Source organism: Ips typographus, linkage group LG2 (assembly GCF_016097725.1).
Source record: "Ips typographus isolate SLU linkage group LG2, UJ_Ityp_2.0, whole genome shotgun sequence".
NCBI lineage: Eukaryota > Metazoa > Arthropoda > Insecta > Coleoptera > Curculionidae > Ips > Ips typographus.
The window spans coordinates 21,610,210-21,631,485 of NC_138423.1; the positions used below are offsets into that span (position 1 = coordinate 21,610,210).

Below are 21,276 nucleotides of genomic sequence, written 5' to 3' on the forward strand. Positions count from 1 at the left end.
AGAGAGAAGTATTCAGAATGTGACACAAACCTGCCTTTGTCATGTTCTATCAAAACTCCTTGAGAGTACTGCTTCCTGCTTTCAAGAACTAGGGCCCAAGAGGAATTTCTCACCGGTCTTGGATGCTGTTACCTTGACATTAGGATCAAATGTCGTTATGATTCAACCTGGTGTCAAATTGATCGGTTGTATAATGGGATTTACCATGAGAATTAAAAGTGATAGTAAATGAAAACGGGCCATAACGACATCAATTTGTTTCTAGACATATTAATGACAGTTGACTGTCAAGATTATCCTATCTTCGCCAAGTCGTTAAAACTGTTTTTCCGTCGACCACGGTTTTTTAATGGACGATAACGGATACAAAATCGTTCATTAATGCATGATTTTTGAATTGTTTTACTTTAATGCACGATTTTATCAAAGGCAACCAAATAGGTCTCATAGTATAGTTCCGTTCACTTTATTTGTATTAAACAGAGAGAAATAGACGCATTTTATTGAGTTGACATCCACCATTAACGACAGAACCAACTGTCACTGTCATTGTCAAGGGTGCCTATGATTTCGGTTTGCCGTATTGCCTATACAACTGACAATTAGTTTGTTTCAAACTTTCTAGAATAATAAACATTTATTCGTTCGCTGCGTTCACGCGTTAAAGTCGAAAAAGATCTCATTACCCTCCACATTGGCTTTGCACCAATAACTGGAATGGTAGGATTTTCTATAAAAAAGTGTTTTTACCTTTGTACTGTATTCTACTTCCTATTAGTTTTCTCGATTTGCTCGAAACACCTCAAAGACCCTTGTTTGGTCTCAGTTCAAAGTGTTTTTAAAGAATTTTAGGTGAACATGATGCACATGAATCGTTTGGTGGATATTTGTGTACAAATCACATGCGCTTGGATGATCTGTACAATTAGCTCACAAATTGACACTGGCTGCTCCACAGCAGACATGGCGGATATCTGTCATTCGGGTTTTCAGAATGTGACGAACGAACAGGGTCTATATTAACTATATTTTTAATACCGCCACTACTGACCACGTTTGACAATGCGTTTATTAAACAATTTTAGATTCTCCCGATGATAGTCACGGTTTATCTCCCTGCCACAGCGCCCACCAGACTTTGGGACGGCGCAGCTCCTACAAAACCAGCCGAGGTAAGCGTTTTGAACTATCCAGCACCAATCAAATTGTGTTGTTATCCAGTGTTGCAAGACGTAGTAGTGGAACATGGCACGCTACTTCTCTTTCTACTGTCCCTGCTCGAGTGACTTTTTTAGTCGTTTTTTTTTTTTTCGTTTAGTACACGTTGTTGCTGTTTTATGGTTTGCGAATGGTATACAAATTGTGTTTATTTTATTAATTTTTGACAAGTATTCGATGTTGGTTACAGGCTGTAGTGGGGGACAGTAAGCGACTTTTTGTTTGGTATTCGATTTATTGCTCGAAGTCAGCTGATACGTGATGGACAGGTTTAAGGTTACGCGCGGGTTTAGAAAATTGACGAGGGGGATTGTTGGTGGTTATTGCTTTTTTTAATTGGTCGAATAGTGCTTTGATATATGACTGTCTGATGTGCTAAAACTGTACATTGCTATGACAGAGAGTGGAAAATTCGAAATCTCGGTAGAGATGGAATAAAGTGACATGTGTCACACTGCTGGAATGGGATGTTATTTGACAGTTGGTTGGAACGAGTTAAATCACCGCCCTCTGTACAAGAAAGCCTAGAATGTCACTTTTAATGGCGGCGTTAGCAGTTTTCGTTTTGTACACAAACCTATGCAAATGCAGTAGAAAATATGTTTTTTTTAATTTTTTTGTGTAGTTGATTAGAAGTTGTGAGTGAAAAATCAAAGAAGGCTTCATTCCTGAGCCAGATATGTATAGATATGGCTTTTTATACCCAATAAAGTCCAGCCAAAGCAAGTTTGGTTAGAACCCTTTGTCCTGGAAAGTACAACAAACTAATGTGAAAACTGCTCAATCAAAGAAAATTTGTAAATCCTTGAAGCTAGGTAAGCAAAACTGGTAAATGGGTTTTATATTATTACCAAGACCTTTCTTTTAAAATGTAAATGTGCCAATGGAACTTCTAAAAGCTGTCCTGTTTCTTCAGAGTAAACCTTTATTGCTCTAAAAATGCAGGCGGCCTCAAAATGTAACTCACATACATGTATGTAAGAGGCAACAAATTATAGAACAATGAAGGAACAATAACAATAGTGATAACACAATAAAATGATCACAAACTACACTTTCACTAGAACAATAAACATATAAAGAACAATATATAATAGCAAACAAAAATTACTTTAGCAAGTAATCCCAAGTCTTGACTTTAAACCTTAAAAATTAATTTAATCATCGAAAAACTCAATTTCCACAATACAAACAAATGCAAACTGTCAACCACTATTTCGGCCATATTGGAATTTTTGGCATGCACCTTCTTGGTTTTCTTGTACAGAGGGCGGTGGTTAAATTGGTCATATGATCAGATGTTTAATGGCAATCACATTTAGACCGCATTCGTTTTGACGCTCTATTTGACAGTTGCTTTTGTTAAATTACGTCAACCTGACTATGCTCGTTCCATGGAGAGTTAAAACGAATGCGGCTTCAGCCTAACAGTGTTAAGAAGAGGGTAATTTGATCTGTTAACTAGTATCAAATTTATTTACAATATGAACTGATTACCCTCGTTAAAGCATGCTCCTGCTGGCAAATTAAGCTCACGCTCGATCAAAAAAAGCAATACCGCTGAGGGATATGTGCGACCATAACAAAATAAAAATTTCCGTCGTATTCGTCGGGTTTTTCTGATTCAATAACGTTACCGATCAGTTGGCGTGTAGTGTATGTACGTAAACGATATTTTTGCAGACCCCTCCCCCGCCCAGGCCCGCGGCCGATCTAAGATATCGACATATCAAAACTTTAAGGGCCGCAAGTCTAGCTCCATGATGAATTTGTACGGTAAGACTTCAGCTCACTATTCCCATATTCGCCTGGTTCGAGGTATCACCTTTTTTTAACCTTTTAAATGTCTTGAGCTGTTGTTTATCGTGGGGCATGCACTTATCTCTATACATATTATTATCCATATGTTTAGGTCGATGGTACTTTCTTTTTTTTTTGAGCTGGTCAAAGTTGCAATTTGCTGTTGTTTTGCTCAAATGTTTGACCACTTTGACCTGCTCAGTTTATACGCTGTTTTGTTTTTCCATAATTTTATTCGTAGGGTTAATGTGGTGTTGGTTCTTTTTTCTATTTTACTTTGAAGGCACGAAAGCCCTGCCTGACTACCTTGTTTACGTTTGTCCCCATTTTTCGTTCTGTCCGTTTTTTTTTTGTAAACATCCAATTAATATGGTGTGTTTTTTTGTTTCAGATGGTCAGATTTTATACTGTGACTTTTCAAGTTTTCTTTGGTAGCATAGGGCATGTTTTATACTCAGATAAATTTAGTTATTAGACTAGCTGAAAGAAACAAGCTATTTGAATTCTTCAGTCGAAAGTAAAAAAAGGGTAGAAAAATTGAAGGTTAATTAAAATTTACTAAATTTACGGAAGATGTCAAGTAAAGTGTTCTTACATAAGTGGCAAAATAGCTCTAGAACAGTTGAAATTTCTTGGTTAGTTGAAGAACTAAAGTTCTGGAATAACTGAAGTCAGTTTTCCCAATAAACTAAAATAAAGGCAAATACAGAAAAAACAAAAATATAAGGAAAATAAACTAAAACAGAGACATTTTTGAATTTTCAAAATTTCAAATTGATAGGAAGAGAGAACCATTTGAGTTCAATAGGCAGAGATGGCGCCAAACTCTGCAAGTGAGAAGTGTCAGTATACCGAAGCGTATACAGGTGTGGTAAATCCAAAACCGACCATAGGAAAACCGTGTAACTGACAGAGAAATGTAGATAATTGCATGCGCGGGACAAAGACAGAAAACGAAAAAAATATCAAGTAGGCCATATTTTCAGCGCGCTGTTGCCAAAATTCAGCACCGTCGACAAAATTAATTTTGTTGGGGTTACGTTAAAGTTAATTTTGTCGACGGTGCTGGATTTTGGCAACAGCGCGCTGAAAATATGGCCTACTTGATATTTTTTTCGTTTTCTGTTTTTGTCCCGCGCATGCAATTATCTACGTTTCTCTGTCAGTTACACGGTTTTTCTATGGTCGGTTTTGGATTTACCACACCTGTATGTTGCGCAAATCAGTCTTTATGATAAAATAGTCATGTGACCAGCTTCATATTCGTTTTGCCAGACTGACATATGTTTGTTGCCATCTTCGTGTAACCCATTGGATTCTTCTCTCTTCCGCTCATTCGTTTCCTATGTATAACTTTAATGTTTCCATATCTGTATACGTTTTGTCTCTGTCATTAAAAATCTATACCAATACATTAAATTTAATAGAATTCACCTTCATATTAAATCGAACTAATTGTTGGAAGGGTGTTTTGATCAGACCAATAACTAAACTTAACGATTTTTCATAAACTAACTAATTATTAACGGAGGTTAAGGTTAATTACTACCACCCTTTTTTAACGTATAATATTATTTATAAATGGACTGGAATGGTTTATGACTTTTGTTACTTGAAATTATGTAAAATACACCACAAAATGGCCTACTTCACTCGACATTATGTGTAAAAACACTGCAGGGCGATCAGCATTAAGTTATTAAAATTTGATTTAAGCTTTGCTTTGGAAGCTTCTAGTTTTGTGTCTTTATTTAAAAAAACGAAACTGATTATACGGATCTGATGTATAAAGAAAAGCTTTGTAAGTTTAAAGAGACTGGTTTTTTTGGCCAAGCACCGAGCTTTAAATGCTTAATGGCACCGCTTTTATCAACAGGTTCAAGTACAGACCAGGACAGTATGGCGTACCGATTCGGCGACACGGACTCGGGGCTGGGCAGGGCGACGCCCCCTCGCCGGGCTCCCTCACCCGGAATGGGACTGCGCCATTTACCGTCGCCCTCAGGACCCGGCAGTCTTCCTGGTTTGATGTCGAAAGGTCGTCGCGTGTTCGACGATGGTTCCAGCGATATTAGTTCCACACCGAGCAGTATGATGGATTATAATGGTAAGTCCACTATGCCGTAATTTGGCAAAACTATCATTTAACCAACTGTCAAATTATGTCATTGTGATGTCACATTCGCTCTGCTCGCTTTATGGAGCGTGAAAACGAATGCGACACACAGTGAACGACACTAAATGAGATCGTTTTGCTAGGCGATCAGTTTCAGGCTATCGCGCTCTTCTTCTCACACTCAGTTGTTTAACGGACGCAGATATAATACAAACGTGACCTTCCACCGCCCTCTATACTAGAAAGCCTAAAATATCACTTTTAATGGCGGCGTTAGCAGTTTTCGTTTTATACACAAGATAAGTTGAAATTTTTCCACTTATCTGAAAACTGACTTGTAGCCATGAAAAACTACTTTATCTAAAATTTTTTACAACAAATTCACACATTTCAACCTTGAAAATTGACATGGACACCAAGAAGTGACTCTGAACTAATGAAAAGTGACATCAAAACGATCAAAAGCTTAAATTTTGCAATTGAAGCAAGTTTTCATAATTTAAAAATACATTTCAATATTTTAGTCTTGAAAACAGCCTTAAATACAGGATATTGTTATTAGATTCATGAAAATTGACTTGAAGACTAACTTTTCATGTTTTTTTACTTTGCTTTTCATTTTTTTAGAACTCTGGACTATTTTTAGGGGTTTGAAACTGCTTTCAGCTTGGAAAATCGAGTTTTATGGTTATCTTCACCAAGTTTTTGACATAGCAGACTTAAAAAACTATTTTTACATTTTTCGTAAGCTTAAATATGCCATTTCATGCTTTGTCGTGGTATTAATTTGACTTTTAGACGCTTCACTGTGCTTTAAGACTGACAAATCGAATTTTAAACTATTTTTTATAGTAAAAGTTAAGTTTCAGACTCTTCATTGATGAAAGTAAACAATTTTGGCATTAAATGCTACGATATTAGTCTAAAACTTTAATTTTCAGAATAAAATTAGTCTGACAGTTGTAGCAAAAAAAAGATTTTCAAAACTGAATTTTGGAGGTCTGTGTTTTCCTTAGGAAGCGTTCTTAACAACTTATTTTTTGATGGGCTATCGATTGGTGAATTATTTACATTTAAAACTGGACCACCCTGTACATAGTAATCTGATTAAAGAGAGAAAACTATTGGCGTTTCAAGATAAGAGATACTCCCTCTGGTGATCAGTTTTGAAAACAGTTTCGGGCATTCCAGCTGTCATTTCTCCGATTGTTTACATGGATTTTGGTTAGGAATTTAGCAAATATGAAGTGACAGTGTCATATTATTTATAATGTTAGGTTAGAAACCCCATTTTAGTTCAAATGGCGCTGCGATCTTAACTTGAAACGCTAATAGCAAATCAATGTTCTAGACAAAAACGGAGCTAAATTTAGGAGTGTGTTAAAATGGATGTGTCCTGTTGAAGTGGCCACTTGACCAACTGTTGAATGACGTCACATTCGTTTTACTTAGTACACTGTCACATGTCATTTTTTACATCTAGAACAATGATTTGCAAGAGTTCTATTTTTCTCTCTTATCATGGGATTTTTATGAATAATTGAATAAATCACAAAGGGAATTTTTTGGGATATATTTAATAGAATGGCAACGGTGCTTAAAAATATTTTACAACCTACAATCACTTAGTAGTAGTTTGTGATTCGTCCAAAAAAGTAGCTTTCAGTTTGCTGCTGTTTCTTGACCAATTACGAACTGCACTATGTGCAGTATATACAGGTGTGATAAATCCAAAACCGACCATAGGAAAACCGCGTAACGGACAGAGAAACGTACATTATTGCATGCGCGGGACTAAGACAGAAAATGAAAAAAATATCAAGTAGGCCATATTTTCAGCGCGCTGTTGCCAAACGCCAAGTATCACTCAAATACCGTCGACAAAATAACTTGGCGTTTGGCAACAGCGCGCTGAAAATATGGCCTACTTGATATTTTTTTCGTTTTCTGTCTTAGTCCCGCGCATGCAATGATGTACGTTTCTCTGTCCGTTACGCGGTTTTCCTATGGTCGGTTTTGGATTTACCACACCTGTATACTGCACATGTGGACTTATACGGCATTTAATACAGTTTTAACCGACTAATAACAAATTTACAACTTATTTAAGTTTTTAGTGTGGTGACCTTTTTCTTAGTGGCTTTCTGCTCAGCTTTGTAACTTTCAGTGGCATTAACAACAACACCGATTTCAGCTTCCTCATCATTGATTGGCATGTCAGCTCCTTGAATAGTGTACAACAAGTCCAAGTTTAGTTGGGGAATTTCGTAAAACACCGCCAGTGTTAGCATCATAAAAATCACCCCAAAAAACAGATACACACTAGTGATTAGCTTATAGGCTGTTCGATAATCAGTGAGTGCGCTTCCTTCTCCCGGTGTAAAATCGCCGAAACCAATGGAAGTCAACGACATGAAGCAGTAGTAACAGGAATCAAGAAAACTCCAGTCCGGTTCGATGTTGTTAAACACTGCAGCGGGTAATAACAAAAAAAGCGCAAAAACTGCGCATGTAACTAATAGTAGATGGAATATTTGTATGGTGAACATTCTGTACGATGGTCGGTACTTAATTTGCATCCAGTGCAATATCAACGTGGTGGGGATGAGTAAACGGTCCACAAAAGCCGACATGACGCTCAACGTGAATGGTAACCCCACGGTGGCGAAAATTACAGTAAAAACTTTCCCGGCTGACGTCATTGGGGTGATATGTCCATACCCGATGGTGGTCACTATAGTGGTGACGAAAAATACGCTCTGTCCAAAGTACCAGTTGGTTGTATTGTCGGTCACTGAAATTCCATTCTTGCTTTCCACCGCAAAATACTCAATCAGACTCGCTAAATCCACCAAGTTGACGCAAGGGTATTTGGCTATGAAGTCGTCTCGCACTTTCTGGTGTACTTTCAAACGGTTCAGTTCTTCTTCTTGCTCAACGGCCATAAAGACTGATGCCGCGATGCAAAGGAAGAAAATGTATCCGCACATAAATACTGTGAATCTCGAGTGGGATTTGAATGGCATCTTTAAAATGACATTAGTTATAGGTTAACGCGGGACGTTTATACGTTCACATAATTAGGCACTCCAATGAAATGTCAAGTACAGCTGATTGAAACTTTTGGAAGGGCAAACACAGCCATTTAAACACACTTTCTTATGAATTTGGCAGGCATTTTATGAAATATCAACTGAAAGTCGAAAGAAAGTAAAACTCTATGTATTCACCAGAAAATGTGTTTTAATGGCCTTTTAAAAGTTTAAATCAGCTGTTTCTGACATTTCATTGGAGTGCCTAATAGGTCTGTTCGCACAAGCAATCACTGACTGGTTTCCAACTCAAAAACAGTAAATGTCAAGTGTTATTGGTTGAATGCTCACGTGACTATGACGTATTTTGACTTGTGACCAATGGATGTGCTGCTTTTTTACCAATCACAACAATTTACCACAGTACAGTAGAAGGAGTTTGGGGTCTGGTGCGATATAGTGTTTATTTAACTTAATTCTACCCAAAAATAGGTGGATGAAGCTGTTTTTTGGGAAAAGAATCGTACAAAAAAACGCTTTGAAAGTGGTCAGGTTACATCAAGTCTAGGCAGTGTTGTTAAGTCAAAATATTTAATGGCGGTAGAATAATCAGTCAAGTAGATCAAAACAAATTCATTAATTTTTACATTATTATAGAGGGTTGTCTTTTAATAGTCGTTAAAAATGTTATTCATTGATTCTTGCTATAAAAACCGTACTTCAAAAATACAGTTGTTTCCATTAATATTTGTTTTTTAAGTTTTGACGTTGGTGACAGATATCACTTGGTTTTAAAGGATAATTTAGCTAGGCAGTCACGTGACTATTGTCAAAAATCATAAATCTCAAGAAATAAAATACTGCAAAAAAAAAGTTTCTAAACCCTGATTTCACGTGATTGTAGAACAATATTTAGCTAGACGTCACGTGATAATTGTCAAAATAAGTGTCATAAATCTCAGAAACACGTTTTATCAAATACTGCAAGAAAACGTTTCTAAACCTTGATTTTTGCAACTTTTGAGCATGGTTTGACAGTTTTGACGTTATTGACAGTTGTCACGTGATTGTAGAACACTATTTAGCTAGACGTCACGTGATAATTGTCAAAATAACTGCCGTAATACTCAGAAACACGTTTTATCAAATACTGCAAGAAAACGTTTCTAAACCCTGATTTTTGCAACTTTTGAGCATGGTTTAACAGTTTTGACGTTAGTGACAGTTGTCACGTGATTGTAACACTATTTAGCTAGACGTCACGTGATAATTGTCAAAATAACTGTCATAATCCTCAGAAATACGTTTTATATCAAATACTGAAAGAAAACGTTTCTAAACCCTGATTTTTGCAACTTTTGAGCATGGTTTGACAGTTTTGACGTTAGTGACAGTTGTCACGTGATTGTAGAATACTATTTAGTTAGACGGTCACGTGACAATTGGCAAAATAATGTTCATAAATCTCAGAAACACGTTTTATATCAAATACTGCAAGAAAACGTTTCTAAACCCTGATTTTTGCAACTTTTGAGCATGGTTTGACAATTTTGACGTTATTGGCAGTTGTCACGTGATTGTAGAATACTATTTAGTTAGACGGTCACGTGACAACTGGCAAAATAAATCTCAGAAAATCATGTCTTGTTTCGAAAACTGTGTTAAAATGTAATTTTTGCAAATTCTAGTAAAACTTTGAAAATTGTGACAATAGTGACAGACATCACGTGGTTTTAGAGAATAATGTGGAGTAAGAAAATGATTGTTTTAAGGGCATTTTTAGAATCCTTATTAAATTTCCTATTCAATAAACTGAGAAAATATATAAAAAGTTTTACGAACAACATAATGGCAATAACGTAATTAAAAACGGTAGATTATATACAAAAAACAGAAGAACGGTAGAAGAACTACAAAAACAGTAGATATACCGTTTTAACGTAGTAGATCTGGGAACATTGAGTCTAGGAAAAATTCCTCCCCCTTACTCCTGGAAATGTGCAACGTTGCCAAACCGAAGGTTCAAGAAAACGATATAAGACGTTTAACATGAAAGGTTTAGTCGTTAAATAGCTTAAAAATTAGTAAATTAAATAAGTTAAGGCTTAACTGTCAAATCCCAAACTAAAATTGTAAAATTCTTTGAAAAAAACACCATAAAAACTAAGATTAACATTGAAACTATCAAAATTTGGAAGTTTGTAATACAAGCCAGTCATATATCAGAATCTGGCATTTCAGTCAAAACCTGTTAACGTAAATTTGCAAAGTTCCATGAAAAACATCATAAAAATTGAGTTTGACTCTAAAACTATCAAAACACAGTCTTCCAAATGTACAAATTTGTAACTTTTAAAGTTTAAAAAATTTCGAATGCCAACGTTAACTTGACAAAATTTAATGAAGAACATTTGTATGTCAAAATACAGGCTGTCAAATGTCACGATCTGTCATTTTAGACAAAAAACTGTCTCTACTTAAAGTGAAATTCATCGAAAAACCATGCAAATTGAGTTTGACACTAAAAATGTTAATTTCATAAGATTGGTTTCCAAATGTCAAAATTTTTCATTTGAAGAAAACATAATTTGTGTTTTTTTTTTGTTATATTTTATTATATATTATCCCCTTGTGCACAAAAATGAGCAACTTTTGCTTCCATGTAACTAACCTTGTTTCTCTTATGGTTTCCGTTAACACTTTACTATCTATAATTACTGTTCACAATGCTAACCATAGTGGCCGACTCATATAATTATTAAGATCTCAAAAAGGGAAAAAAATACGGAAAACTTCCATTTTAAGAAATTAATAAACAATTATTAGAATGACTGTTTTTGAACAGAAAAGCAGTTCTGTTTGACAACGTTGCTAAGGTTGTTAAGCACCAAACAAAATGTTTAACAATCACGCTGGTGCTGCTGGTACCAATCAAAAACAAGTAATTTATGTTTATTTAGTATGGAGAATGCCATAAGAAAGGAAATAACGTGAAAATCTGAGTTTCTCCTGCGCAAATGATTCATCCACCACACATATTTTCATCAAAAAAGAACTAAAAATACGGTGGCACCTAAATCGCACCAGAACCGGAGTTTGTGATTGGTTCAAAAAAAGCAGCTTTCAGCTTGCTGCTTTTTCTTGACCAATCTCAAACTACCCACTATGTTAAGGTTTATGTAAATCCTGAACATGTAGACTTACCATTTACACGAATTCACTTGATCTTATTAACTTTATTTTTTTGTTTTTGCAGGTCCTCGATTGTACAAACAGCCAGCGACCAAATCAAATAGAAGTATAATGCTGAACGCTGTCGAGTACTGCGTATTTCCGGGTGTGGTGAACAGGGAAGCGAAGAGACGTGTACTGGAAGAAATCAACCGATCGGAAAGCAAACATTTTTTGATTTTGTTCAGGGACGCCGGCTGTCAGTTCAGGGCGCTCTACTCTTATTGTCCGGACACCGAAGTGGTGTCAAAACTCTACGGCACTGGACCCAAATTGGTTAATGATAAAATGTTCGACAAATTTTTCAAGTAAGTATCCAACCACTCAGAAAATCAGACAAGAAGAAAATCAATAAATTACTTATCTGTAACTTGGTCTTTTCTTGCAGATATAATTCTGGAGGAAAGTGTTTTTCGCAAGTTCACACCAAACATTTGACAGTAACTATAGACGCTTTCACGATTCACAACTCATTGTGGCAAGGTAAAAAAGTAAACTTGCCAAATAAAAAAGATATGGCGCTTGTTGTCTAATAACATTGAGCACTCATTGTTATTTAGTAATTTTAAATAATTTTTTTTTTGTTAAAGCTTTATTAAAACTTTCTCACCCTGAACGTGAGCAAGTCAAATATGACACGTTTACACCCCTTATAAACCTAATCAATAATTTTTTAATATTTATTATTAACGAATATAATTCGGCGATGCGTTCTGAGATATTAGAAAGTATTAATTTTGTATACAAAAAGTCATCGTTTTTTCTTCCCCTTTTTTTGTACATGTGCCTTTTGTATTTACGTATTTCTAAGTTTGTTATAAACGTGTAAGTTTTTTATTTGTGCCAACCGGAATCTTTAAGCCACTTTGTGTGTACGTGTACCCGCTTTCTAGCTTAATTGCGACAAAATTTTTATTAGTGTCATTCCATTTGTTGTTCTAGATAAGATAATTGCAGGGCTGTTCTTTTTGGTGAAGCACCGTTTTGATTGAGACGGTTAGATTTATAATTCACGTATATGTTTTTAGGTCTTAATTATATTGTCTCAGTTGAATTCTTCACCAAACTATTAAAAAAATTATACTGTTTCGCTTAAATATAAACTACAGCATTTTTATGTTGTATGCGTGGAGCACCAGCTTTAAAGGTAAAAAAAAAGAGTAACGCTTATAATGGAATTGTGTGCGGTTTCATTTTTTCTTTTTAACACCAGTCAAAGGTATTAAAAAAATAGTTTATCCATGATATGTGTAATGGTTTGCGCAGAGGTTATTTCTACTAATGGTTTCGTACGTGTATATATTTATGTTTTTATATTATAAAATATTTATTAATACACCTAAATCAGACAAAAAATCTTTAAACAATAAATTTTCATAACCCACCTTTCTGTTTCTCACTCTCACTTTCCCCCCCGGGTTGTTAAATTAATAGGGACAATGAGTTAGTTAAAAAAAAATGGTTTATTAAACGAACGAAATAAATTAATTTTAGGACTTAATCGAACATTTGGACGAAATAAACATTTATTGTAGATAGCGCTTATGATATAATTAGTCAGTCAGGTACAAAATTGTATAAGAACTTAAACTCATTGCTTGAATCCAGCTCTCGGTAAAAAAAAACTTACTGCTACTAGCACAAAACCTGATCCTTAATTGGCTAAAATCAAAGCAAACTGACGATTGACTTACCAGGAAGAAAAGTCATACTTAATACAACTTACGCTTAATCTACATTATTATTAATTATTATGGTACTTCTTAGGAACATAGCAGTCATGGTGCCGACATAGTAGTAGAATTAAAATAGTCAGACTTGATGGTTTTATAATCTTGATTCTATATTATTGGTTTATTGTGGTATTATTAGTTAGTTGGAAATAATACATTACTATTTATTGACTATTGTAGGTACTCCGGTACCTCAGTCAAGGAAGATTAACAACGTTCTGCATTAGTAAACTATTTTATTCACTACCTACATTCTAAACTAAATGTTTCAGCTTTCAGTAAACGTACATTTAGTTTAGTTCTCAATTTTAAATTAAGTCGGCAATTAACGAATAATTAAGTTAATAAATGATTACCTACAGTAAAAATAAGCCGTACACATGCATATACATATATTGATTCTAAAGCTACAAGATATTTAGTAAAATGTGATACAGTTATGTAACTAATACTATACGGGACAAAACCATTATCCTATGACTAGACAATACAATTGTTTAGAGAATGTGCACATCCATTCTTCTTTGACTATGATCGGTAATAATATCATTTCCAAAGTGATGCTTAGTTTAACGGAATTGCTATCTTTTTTTTAAGTTGCAGCACATCTGTATGTGGATGACCGTTTAAGGTAAAATATGATTGACTGTGTAACTGCGTAATCTGTTAAGTAGAATATTGGTAATTAAGTAGTTGATGCTTACTAGGAAAATGGTAGAAATATCTGAGTGGTCGAAACTTGGTTGAACCTTGAAATTATAATGTGACCATGTTAATTTAGCACAAAACGTTTACGTTGCCAAACCAGAATAATATTTTACCTTAAACACGTCGCGATTAACATTCACAAATATTTGGAACTGATATTTATGCAGGTGTTTCTTAAAACATCCTTTGTTGGTAGCTATTTTTAAAACTCACGATATATTCGATGTGGTAAACTAGTTTTGCCGACCCGTTTCAAACCTACCGTATCAGCACCGATTTAACAAAGTCCCGACAATTTGAGCGTTCAGTTTCTACACACAACCAAACTATCTGGAACACACTGATTCTGGATTGTCTCTGGACAAGTAATTGAAAAGCTGAGGTAGTTTTGTGTATCGATGATTCGAAAATATAAGGCGGCTAAGTGAACGAACGTCCTTGGCAGTGTACGGGTATTCACGAATAGCCGTGATAATAGAGTCTTTTTTTAATGTGAACGGGCTTTTACAGTATGTTCAACAGGGCCGCGATTTACAACTATTGACCCTATAAAAATATACATATAAAACTATGATTTAATCAAAAATAGACTTTTAAAATCCTACATTGTCCTAATGTGTATGTTTTTGGGTTTTTTTTAAATGTTTTTTTTTTTGCAATGAGTAATCAGTCTCCTTTTTTGGGTTTGGGCAACAGATAGTTACTTTAACCGTGTTGTTTTACTTTTTTAGATATTTCTAAAAATTGCCATTGTTTTGGTTCTCTAAAATCAGACATAAAACTCAATAGTACCACGTGCTAAAATAACCGCTTCGGTAAAGTTTCAAAACAGAAAGTTGACAAATTACAACTTACTATTGACAAAACCGTTGGCATGGCCATTTTCAAAATGGTCATCTTCATTGTGATATCCGGAATCAGTCCTATTGTTTTGCATGTTAAACTTTCCAAAACTAATTAGGCTATTGCTCGATTTATTGGTGCCCAATAGGGGCGCCTTAGGGCAGTAATTGTTGTCTAATTGGATACTTACGGCCGAGTCTTCCTCGGTCGTCCGTGAACGGGGCGGCGGCGGCGGCGGACAGTTATTAGAGTTTCGTGACGCTGCCATACTGAGTATCTGTCTGCGCAGAACCTCAAAATCGGTTGGAGGGCCCTTGTCGCGCGGCCTCGCCCTACCGAAACCAAACGGAAACTCTTCGTCGTGACAGTACTCGTCGTCCGCTTTCAATGTGATGGAAGATATCGGTACGTCCATGGACGGGTAAAGAAGTTTGCCCGAATTTGCAATGTATTCGACTATTTCAGATGCTGCTGGGCGATCTTTTGGTTCGCGAGCCCAACATTTTTTCATTAAGGCTTCCCTAAAAGTAGAATACATTTTCAGAAGAAATAAATTTTACCAAACCTCACAAACTTTTTTTGGATCATTTTTAAAACCATGCCATTTCAAAAATAGGGTTTAGATTGTCATTTATTGGCTTTTTACTGACGTGAAAAACTTTGACTTTAATGCAATGTAACTGTATACTTTCAAGTACTCTCTGTCCCGGGAGAAGATTCCATTCGGTCTACAGAAATCATGTGACGAGCGTTTTTAAAACCTGTAATTAGTCTTCTAAGGTCACGTGACTGTTTCGTTTACATTTCTAACTTAACTTTTACCTCTCAGAGACTTGTCAAGCTTGCAATTGGTCCACAGAGATCACATGACTGTTCTGCTTTCCTCGTTATGGCATTCTCATGGTTTTTAACTTAAATGTAGTTTAAAAAGAATTTTCAAGCATATAATTGGCCTTCTAAGGTCACGTGACTGTTTCGTTTACATTTCTAGCTCAGCTTTTACCTGTCGAAGGTTTTTCAAGCTTGCAATTGGTCTACAGAGATCACATGACTATTCTGCTTTCCTCGTATGGCATCTTCATGGTTTTTAACTTAAATGTAGTTTAAAAAGAATTTTCAAGCTTATTTTTGGCCTTCTAAGGTCACGTGACTGTTTCGTTTACATCTCTAGCTCAGCTTTTACCTGTCGAAGGTTTTTCAAGCTTGCAATTGGTCTACAGAGATCACATGACTGTTCTGCTTTCCTCGTATGGCATCTTCATGGTTTTTAGCTTAATGTAGTTTAAAAAGAATTTTCAAGCTTATAATTGGCCTTCTAAGGTCACGTGACTGTTTCGTTTACATTTCTAGCTTAGCTTTCACCTGTCAAAGATTTTTCAAGCTTGCAATTGGTCCACAGAGAACATCTGACGGTTCTGCTTTCCTCGTTATGGCATTCTCATGGTTTTTAACTTAAATGTAGTTTAAAAAGAATTTTCAAGCTTATAATTGGCCTTCTAAGGTCACGTGACTGTTTCGTTTACATTTCTAGCTTAGCTTTTACCTGTCGAAGGTTTTTCAAGCTTGCAATTGGTCTACAGAGATCACATGACTATTCTGCTTTCCTCGTATGGCATCTTCATGGTTTTTAACTTAAATGTAGTTTAAAAAGAATTTTCAAGCTTATTTTTGGCCTTCTAAGGTCACGTGACTGTTTCGTTTACATCTCTAGCTCAGCTTTTACCTGTCGAAGGTTTTTCAAGCTTGCAATTGGTCTACAGAGATCACATGACTGTTCTGCTTTCCTCGTATGGCATCTTCATGGTTTTTAGCTTAATGTAGTTTAAAAAGAATTTTCAAGCTTATAATTGGCCTTCTAAGGTCACGTGACTGTTTCGTTTACATTTCTAGCTTAGCTTTCACCTGTCAAAGATTTTTCAAGCTTGCAATTGGTCCACAGAGAACATCTGACGGTTCTGCTTTCCTCGTTATGGCATTCTCATGGTTTTTAACTTAAATGTAGTTTAAAAAGAATTTTCAAGCTTATAATTGGCCTTCTAAGGTCACGTGACTGTTTCGTTTACATTTCTAGCTTAGCTTTTACCTGTCGAAGGTTTTTCAAGCTTGCAATTGGTCTACAGAGATCACATGACTATTCTGCTTTCCTCGTATGGCATCTTCATGGTTTTTAACTTAAATGTAGTTTAAAAAGAATTTTCAAACTTATTTTTGGCCTTCTAAGGTCACGTGACTGTTTCGTTTACATCTCTAGCTCAGCTTTTACCTGTCGAAGGTTTTTCAAGCTTGCAATTGGTCTACAGAGATCACATGACTGTTCTGCTTTCCTCGTATGGCATCTTCATGGTTTTTAGCTTAATGTAGTTTAAAAAGAATTTTCAAGCTTATAATTGGCCTTCTAAGGTCACGTGACTGTTTCGTTTACATTTCTAGCTTAGCTTTCACCTGTCAAAGATTTTTCAAGCTTGCAATTGGTCCACAGAGAACATCTGACGGTTCTGCTTTCCTCGTTATGGCATTCTCATGGTTTTTAACTTAAATGTAGTTTAAAAAGAATTTTCAAGCTTATAATTGGCCTTCTAAGGTCACGTGACTGTTTCGTTTACATTTCTAGCTTAGCTTTTACCTGTCGAAGGTTTTTCAAGCTTGCAATTGGTCTACAGAGATCACATGACTATTCTGCTTTCCTCGTATGGCATCTTCATGGTTTTTAACTTAAATGTAGTTTAAAAAGAATTTTCAAGCTTATAATTGGCCTTCTAAGGTCACGTGACTGTTTTGTTTACATTTCTAACTCAACTTTTACCTCTCAGAGACTTGTCAAGCTTGCAATTGGTCCACAGAGATCACATGACTGTTCTGCTTTCCTCGTTATGGCATTCTCATGGTTTTTAACTTAAATGTAGTTTAAAAAGAATTTTCAATCTTATAATTGGCCTTCTAAGGTCACGTGGCTGTTTCGTTTACATTTCTAGCTTAGCTTTTACCTGTCGAAGGTTTTTCAAGCTTGCAATTGGTCTACAGAGATCACATGACTATTCTGCTTTCCTCGTATGGCATCTTCATGGTTTTTAGCTTAAAGCAGGTTTTACACCGCGCTTTGATGTCAAAGAAATTTATGAATTTATTCATGAAGCTGCTTCAAGGACAAATTTTACCAGTGTAAAACAAAATTTTATGTCAAATTTACCTTCAAATAATTTTACTTCAAATTTTTCACCAAATAGGACAGGTTCTATTTTCATCCAACTTATTTGATCAAACTTGCCGTTTTGCGTAATGCCAACTGTCAACAGATAAAAACGAAAAGTAAAGTGAGGTTACTGTTGTCTCAATCAGTTCTGAAGAAGCTGCAGAATTCAATACATAAATACAGTATTCAAGGCGATTATGAGATTTAAAAATATTCAAAAAACCAGAAAAATAAGAAAAAAAGTAGGAATAATCTTCTTGGTTGGCCAAACTGTTTTCATTGACAGTTTTGACATAAAAGTTTGAGAGGTGTAAAACGAAATCACACTATGCTTCAAGAAATTCATGAATTTATTTGATGCATAAAATTTGATCAAATAAATGTGTCCAATTGCTTTGAAGTAAAACTTTTGGTGTAAAACCTGCTTAATGTAGTTTAAAAAGAATTTTCAAGCTTATAATTGGCCTTCTAAGGTCACGTGACTGTTTCGTTTACATTTCTAGCTTAACCTTTACCTGCCAGAGGAGTGTCAAGCTTGCGACTGGTCTACAGAGGTCACGTGACTGTTGCGAATGTTCTATATGGAATTTTCAAAACTTTTAGCTGAAATTTCGATCAAAAAGCGTTTTTTAAACTTGTAGCTGGTCTTCAAAGATCACGTGACTTTTATCTACATTTCTAACTTATATTTCACCTGTTGAAGGCTTTTCAAGCTTCCATTCGGTCTACAGAAATCATGTGACTGTTGTGGATGTTTTGTATGGTATTTTCATATTTTTTAGTCTAAATTTGGGTCGAAAAACGTTGCAGTGATGACGTTATATAGCTCTCAAGATTTTCTTTGATATTTTGTGGATTGTTGAATAATCAATAATAAGTTTGTTTTTGTAGTACCAGACATAATTTTAAAGTGTTATTGTAGAGCGTTTTTGTTACATTTTGCTCAATTCCATGTATTAGAAAAGGAACGACATCACTGCCACTAGACCTGGGACGACACTTTAATCACAAGAGTCTTGTAAAACAGACTAGAACATTCTGCAAGGTTTGAAAACTTTCCAGGTATGTTTGTAGAAGTTTTATCCAGTTTCTAGATTTGTTTTGAAAGGTTTCAGTACGTTTTAAAAGCTTCTAGCCCCTTCTCGAGCTTTCTAAAATTTCTTGGGTCGTTCTAGAGCCTTCTGCAACGTTCTGAAACCGTAAGGATCTTTGTAGAAGCTTCTAGGATTTGTATAAACCTTCAAGATTTTCTAGAACATCTTAAAGGTTTCTAGCGCCTCCCAGACCGATCTAGAACGTGGTGAAGGTTCAAAAACCTTTCAGATCTTTGTAGAATTTGTCAGAAAAGTCTTTTAAATGTTTTAGAACATTTGAGAGAGAGTTGTAGAACATCTTAAAGGTTTCTAGCATCTTTTATAGTATTCTGTAACGTTCTAAAACTTGCAGGAACGATCTGGAGCCCACTGAAACGTTCTGGAACACTCGAGAGTCTTTTAGAACGCCCTAGAGGTTTGTAGCCTTTTTAAAAACAGCCTGGCACGTTTTGTGTTGGGTTTCAAAACTTTCCGGATCATCGTACAATTTGCCATAACCCTCCAGAGCCCTGTGAAATGTTCTTGAACCTGTTACGAGGGTTTCAGAGTCTTCTGCAACGTTTCAAAAGCTCCTAGATCATTCTAAAAGCTTCTAGAACTTGTCAGAACATTATAAAACCCTCTAAAACGTTCTATAATAAGAAACGAAACTGAAAATGATATACACCGACTGATTGGACATTTAAGCTTTTTGCATTTTGGCAAAACAGCAAAAATGTGAGCGACTAATAACATGTATTTGACAGTTCTGAAAATTCTCACTTACCTTTTTTGCTTTCACTTTTTTTCCGCCTTATACAGGGTGTCCCACGACGAAAGACATCGATTGATATTGGAAAAAGTATAAATAGGAGAGTTTTGAAAATTTCGCAGGATACTGATGTGAACATGCCCAATCTAACTAAAATATTTTCAAGATGGTTGCACTTCCGTTTATACCGGAAGTCGATCACAACTTTCTTATTTTAAATAGAACACCCAATATATTATTACATATTTGGATTCCTCACAAAATTCTGACCAACTTTTGTGTACAATGCCCTATGCCTATCTCTAGCCGTTTTCGAAATATTTGATGTTTTTCCAAAAAAGTGACAGTTGCAACGCTCAACATATTTTTGTACTCTGTCAAAACCGTATTTCATTTTGCAATGAAACTTTGGGTTATGGTAAATAAAGGATGGTTTTATTAAACTGAGGGTACGTAATGGGTCATTTGGATACAGTGTCGTCAAAAAAAATCATAAACTTGCTACTAAAAAAATGAAAAATCACAAGATTTTTAAATAGAACCCACATTTTTTATGACGGAATCATTTTGAGCATTAAAAATTACTATAAGTTTCAATTTACTTGCCTATACCTAAATCCAACCCATTTCGTTTTATTTGAGAATAAACATTTTTTATTATTAAATCTCCAGATTTCTTGAAAATTTCTCTCTCTAATTACGTGTGGATTTATGTCACACCAGTAGTGTGAATTATGTCTATTGAACATTCCATTTTTAGTGAATTTGGCCTCGTCGCTCTAAATAATATTATTCAAAAACAATTCTTCTCCATAGTGACTAGTCAGCAAAAACTCCCTAAAAACCACTCTCTTCGGAAATTCAACCTCTTTTAAGTGTTGCATTAATTTAAATAAAAAAGGATGAAATTTATGTTTCTTCAGGATCCTTTGAATTGAGCTTTTTGATATGCCTAATTCTACGGAAACTTGTCTTATTGACGAAGTTGGATTTGCAACAAAATAGCCCAAAATTGCAATTTCTACATTTGTATTATTAAGGATTGGTTTTGTTTTAATAGCTTTTCTCTTCACAGATCCCGTATTCTTAAAATTTTCAATTATTTGCTTGACAGCTTTTGGTGAAGGCTTTGGTTTTTCTGGATAACGAGCGGCAAATACCTCACATGTTCTACTCACAACTTTATCACATTCTCCGTAAATAATAAACAGATTTAAGTAATCTTGGTTTGAATAACGTAACCGCAACGGCGTATTTGCAGTTGTCAAAACACTCAAAACTAGTGTTATTAACATGCCCTGCAGGTCTCCAATATCACCCTGTGTCAAAAACAGAACCAACTAGAGTACCAGCTAATCCCAACCATGAAGCCTAATAAAAAAATGTTTATTCTCAAATAAAACGAAATGGGTTGGATTTAGGTATAGGCAAGTAAATTGAAACATATAGTAATTTTTAATGCTCAAAATGATTCCGTCATAAAAAATGTGGGTTTCTATTTAAAAAACTTGAAATGTTTTATTTTATTTAGTGGCAAGTTTATGATTTTTTTTTGACGAC

At 35.2% G+C, this 21,276-nt stretch overlaps 3 protein-coding genes across 17 annotated transcripts in view; 1 reads left to right on the forward strand and 2 right to left on the reverse strand.

The window, feature by feature from the left end:
* Patronin (calmodulin-regulated spectrin-associated protein patronin) overlaps nucleotides 1–12,781 on the forward strand; it is a 43,021-nt gene extending 30,240 nt beyond the window's left edge. For 11 of the 15 annotated variants that reach the window (XM_081974448.1, XM_081974457.1, XM_081974450.1 and 8 more), the window contains 5 exons: nucleotides 1,086–1,172; nucleotides 2,902–2,994; nucleotides 4,895–5,125; nucleotides 11,423–11,705; nucleotides 11,786–12,781. In XM_081974448.1, coding sequence (XP_081830574.1) covers nucleotides 1,086–1,172; nucleotides 2,902–2,994; nucleotides 4,895–5,125; nucleotides 11,423–11,705; nucleotides 11,786–11,930 — 839 coding nt within the window. In that variant the 3' untranslated portion in view covers nucleotides 11,931–12,781. The remainder of the gene's footprint in view (nucleotides 1–1,085; nucleotides 1,173–2,901; nucleotides 2,995–4,894; nucleotides 5,126–11,422; nucleotides 11,706–11,785) is intronic. The other 4 variants (XM_081974456.1, XM_081974462.1, XM_081974461.1 and 1 more) reach the window with 2 other exon arrangements.
* LOC145725657 (potassium channel subfamily K member 6-like) lies at nucleotides 6,694–8,410 on the reverse strand. The gene has a single exon (XM_081974494.1). The coding sequence runs from the start codon at nucleotides 8,158–8,160 to the stop codon at nucleotides 7,240–7,242; it is 921 nt and encodes a 306-aa protein (XP_081830620.1). The 5' UTR covers nucleotides 8,161–8,410; the 3' UTR covers nucleotides 6,694–7,239.
* Nucleotides 12,782–12,841: 60 nt separating the features above from the next.
* Nucleotides 12,842–21,276, reverse strand: part of LOC145725643 (uncharacterized) — a 34,989-nt gene continuing 26,554 nt past the window's right edge. Inside the window, exon 15 of the mRNA XM_081974466.1 lies at nucleotides 12,842–15,202. Coding sequence (XP_081830592.1) covers nucleotides 14,683–15,202 — 520 coding nt within the window. The 3' untranslated portion in view covers nucleotides 12,842–14,682. The remainder of the gene's footprint in view (nucleotides 15,203–21,276) is intronic.

Excerpts from the sequence above, each read along its gene's own strand:
- LOC145725657 (XM_081974494.1), bottom strand. The coding sequence starts at position 8,160 with ATGCCATTCAAATCCCACTCGAGATTCACAGTATTTATGTGCGGATAC.